The 3,628-nt window shown below is 38.1% G+C and overlaps 1 protein-coding gene across 1 annotated transcript in view; it reads right to left on the minus strand.

Moving 5' to 3' along the window:
* Rsf1 (remodeling and spacing factor 1) overlaps positions 1-3,628 on the minus strand; it is a 111,087-nt gene that overhangs the window by 20,978 nt on the left and 86,481 nt on the right. Inside the window, exon 7 of the mRNA XM_028770612.1 lies at positions 1,523-1,729. Coding sequence (XP_028626445.1) covers positions 1,523-1,729 — 207 coding nt within the window. The remainder of the gene's footprint in view (positions 1-1,522; positions 1,730-3,628) is intronic.

Consider the following 3,628-nt stretch of genomic DNA (forward strand, 5'->3'; position numbering starts at 1 on the left):
ACACACACACACACACACACACACACACACACACACACACACACACAGAGCCCTGTATTTCTACCTATATTAGAATGAGTTCACTGTAATCCCTCCAACTCTATTCCAGCATCCCAGAGTCCAGTCTACCATTGGTCTTACGAAAAGAAAGGGCCTGGCTCCACTTAGCTATGCTCTTTATTTGTTCAACTCTGGTACACACGGTCTTTCTGAAGTTCTACCCTATTCCATAAAGGACAAAGTTAAGGCTGGAAAACTACCTTCGTCTTGTTCTGTATAATAGAACCACTTGATCCCAACTATCATTAGTGGTGTCTATCAACTCTAAAGTCAATTGATTTGCATATGTGAACTAAGCCAGGTTCCTAATTCCACTCATCACATTATTTCTACAAAAAAATGTAACCTAAATCTCAAATTAAGACAGTTAAAACTATACTTTACAATTTCATTTATTTCTAGGAAGACTTGTCTTACACTGCAACAAAATCTCAAATTCCACTAAATGATATCACTATATAAGAATTTCCAAGTCTCAGGCAATGATTCATTGCTTCTAACTAAAACAACTAGCAACTAGAGCTCTAAATTTACTGAGTTTATTACTTTTTCTGTTCATTAAGAACAAGGACCATATATTTTATTGCCTAATGCAATAGTGGTTTACCATTGCTTCTAATTTGGGTTTTGGATTATCTTCAAGTGTGGGGCATAAGAAGCCCACCAGATTATAGATCTTTGGTTTCTAACATCATTCTCTTTGCTACAGTAAATAGAAAATGGGATTTCCCAACTAAAATCCTGTGGATGTCCTTCCTGTCATTTTTGCTCACTCCACTTATTTCCTCACACTTGTTTGGTCCCCACGTTTATGTTTTAAAGCCATTCTGTTGGTATGAGAAACACAAGCATTGCTGATCCTCTGATTTAGAGGGCAGAAAACAGCACAGTCTCACATCTTCAGCACAAAAGCCTTAACTTTCATAGCCTGGCTCATTAAAGTAATTGTGGTGGTTTTAAGAAAATTTCCCTCCTTGGTCTCAAGCACTGGAATAGTTGGTCCCCAGTTAGTGGGTGTTTGGGGAGGATTAACAAGTGTAATCTTGCTCAAGCAAAGTTTTGTCACTGGGTATAGGCTTTGACCTTTCAAAAGACTTGGGATGCCCGCAGTGTGCTCTCTTCCCCCTGCTTGTGAATTAAGATGTGAGCTCCAAGATGCTTCTCTAGTCACCTATCTCCATGCTCTCACACGGCCATCATTAACTCTAACCCTCTGGAGCCACAGCCCAACCCAACTCTTCTAAGTTACCTTGGTCACAGTGCTTTATCATAGTAATAGAAAAGTAAGACACAGGTTAATCGGAACTGTCCACTTAAGGTCAGCCACAGCCAACCGTGAAACACTGTCTCAAAAAACAAAACAAAACAAAATTCAAATCATGATCAAACCTAGGAAGAAGTTCACTCCAAGTAACCACAGTATAGCCATGAGATGAGCATTGCTTGCTTAGCAGGTACATACTAGTTCTGGATGGTTGGGAAGGCCACACTTTTTGCAAGGTTCATCATCATCTGGAAGGACTGCTTCTTCACTTTCCTTTCCTTGCTCCTCTTCCGAGGCTGCAGAGGATTTGTCACTCTCGGAGCCTTCACTTTCATCGTTGCTAGAGTATTTCCACCTGCCACGTGTCCGAGAGCCAGTCCATCGAACTTTGCCTTTAGGTTTTACCTTACATAATTAAAGATGAGATAATTGGACATAAGAATTTTTCTCATATTTCTCCAGACTACATGTTCCTTGGAGAATATTTAGCGGATACAGAAAGAAAAAATAAAATTGTTATAGTTTTGTCAACAGGTCTATCTATTACTAAGCTTTGGTATGTGTTTTCATTATTCTTTTCTGCATGGGAGGGAGGGAGGGTCCTTAGAAATGACCAAATAGCTGTACTGATTTTATTAACACATTTGGGTGGTTGTTTCCCATTTTTTCACTTTCACAATGTACCCTCATAGATGTTAATGTTTACATCCATTTCTGTGGTTAGGATAAATTCCTTGAACAGGATTCTGGGTCAAAGGCCATGAACACTTACAGGCTATATCAATAGCAGGAAGATATACTGACATACTTATTTTCAATTTAAGTTCTAAATTACAAACCAAAAATTTAAAGCAGGTCAGAGATACAACCATTTAAATGACTATGATCCAGAGGTTAAGCTGATCATGGTACACCATATTATTACCTAGTTTCAGTCTTTCCTATTTCACTTCATTACTATGCTACAGGCCTCTAGGAAAGAACAAAATAATTCCACTGTAAGAAAAAAGGGTTTCAAAAGAATCCAAACTTCCAGTTTTCAAGGTACAAAAGATAAATGACAATGAATAATAATGTGGTCATTAAAATGAAAAAGTAGTACTTTTTTTGTTGTTGTTTTGTTTTGTTTTTTGTTTTTCGAGACAGGGTTTCTCTGTGTAGCCCTAGCTGTCCTAGAACTCACTCTGTAGACCAGGCTGGCCTCGAACTCTCGAACGCCACCACCGCCCGGTGAAAAACTAGTACTTTTAACAGCAAACTCCCATGGAATAGTCTTAAGAGTTGATTTTGGTAAAAATTAAGGTCGTAGAAGAGAAAATTCCTGCTTAAAAAACGAATGATTAAAATGGGTACTCCCGTACTCTAGTAATGGGTGGTACAGTAACAGGGTGTCTGAAGGGCAATGTGACAGTAACTATCAATTTTACAATACACATGCCCCTTGACCCAGTAATTCCAATTCCAGGAGTCTATTCTAAAGAAATACTCACTTATGTCCAAAAGGGTCTTCAATGCAGCATTGCCTGTAATAGTGAAAAATGGGAAACAACCTAAATGTCAATTAATAAGGGAGTAATTAAATAAACTGAGGTATATCCACACTGTTAAACACTATGTGGGCACGGATAAATAGAGAGACAGCACTGTTAAGTGGAAAAACTCACAGTACAATAAACAGATTTGATCCAATTATTTTAAAAATTTAATGAACAAATATTCATGAATATGAATGTTGGAAAAAGGCATGAAACAATGTATATACATAACTGTTAATACTACAGGCAGTTTCCTGTTAGCATTCTACAGGCTCCTTATTAGTTGGCCAGCTAATAGAGAGTGTATTCTTAGAACTTCTTGCAATAGAAAAAGAGTCTAAAAGATGACATCGTATGGTTTGAAATTTAGTATATGGGTATAATTATTGAAAAGAGAGGAAGATTTATTATTGTCTTTAAATGGCTATTTCAACACAAAGCTCAAACAATTTTGATCTAAATTAGTTTTCTAATTAAAATTGAGAACACAGGCTTGCAAGATGGCCCAATCAATAAGATGTTTGCCACACAAGCATGAGGATTGGAATCTGGATACCCAGAACCCACATAAAAAGCCACATATGGCAGTATGCTTCTGTGACCCTGAGGGCGGCAGTGGAGACAGGGGAACTGCTGAAACTCACAGGCAGCTAGTGAGTGAACACTTGAGCTTCCAGTTGTTTCACAAAATAAAGGGTTGAGGGATAAAGAAGCCACCCAGTTCTCTCTCTCTCTCTCTCTCTCTCTCTCTCTCTCTCACACACACACA

Source organism: Grammomys surdaster, unplaced genomic scaffold (assembly GCF_004785775.1).
Source record: "Grammomys surdaster isolate TR1022 unplaced genomic scaffold, NIH_TR_1.0 203, whole genome shotgun sequence".
Lineage (NCBI taxonomy): Eukaryota > Metazoa > Chordata > Mammalia > Rodentia > Muridae > Grammomys > Grammomys surdaster.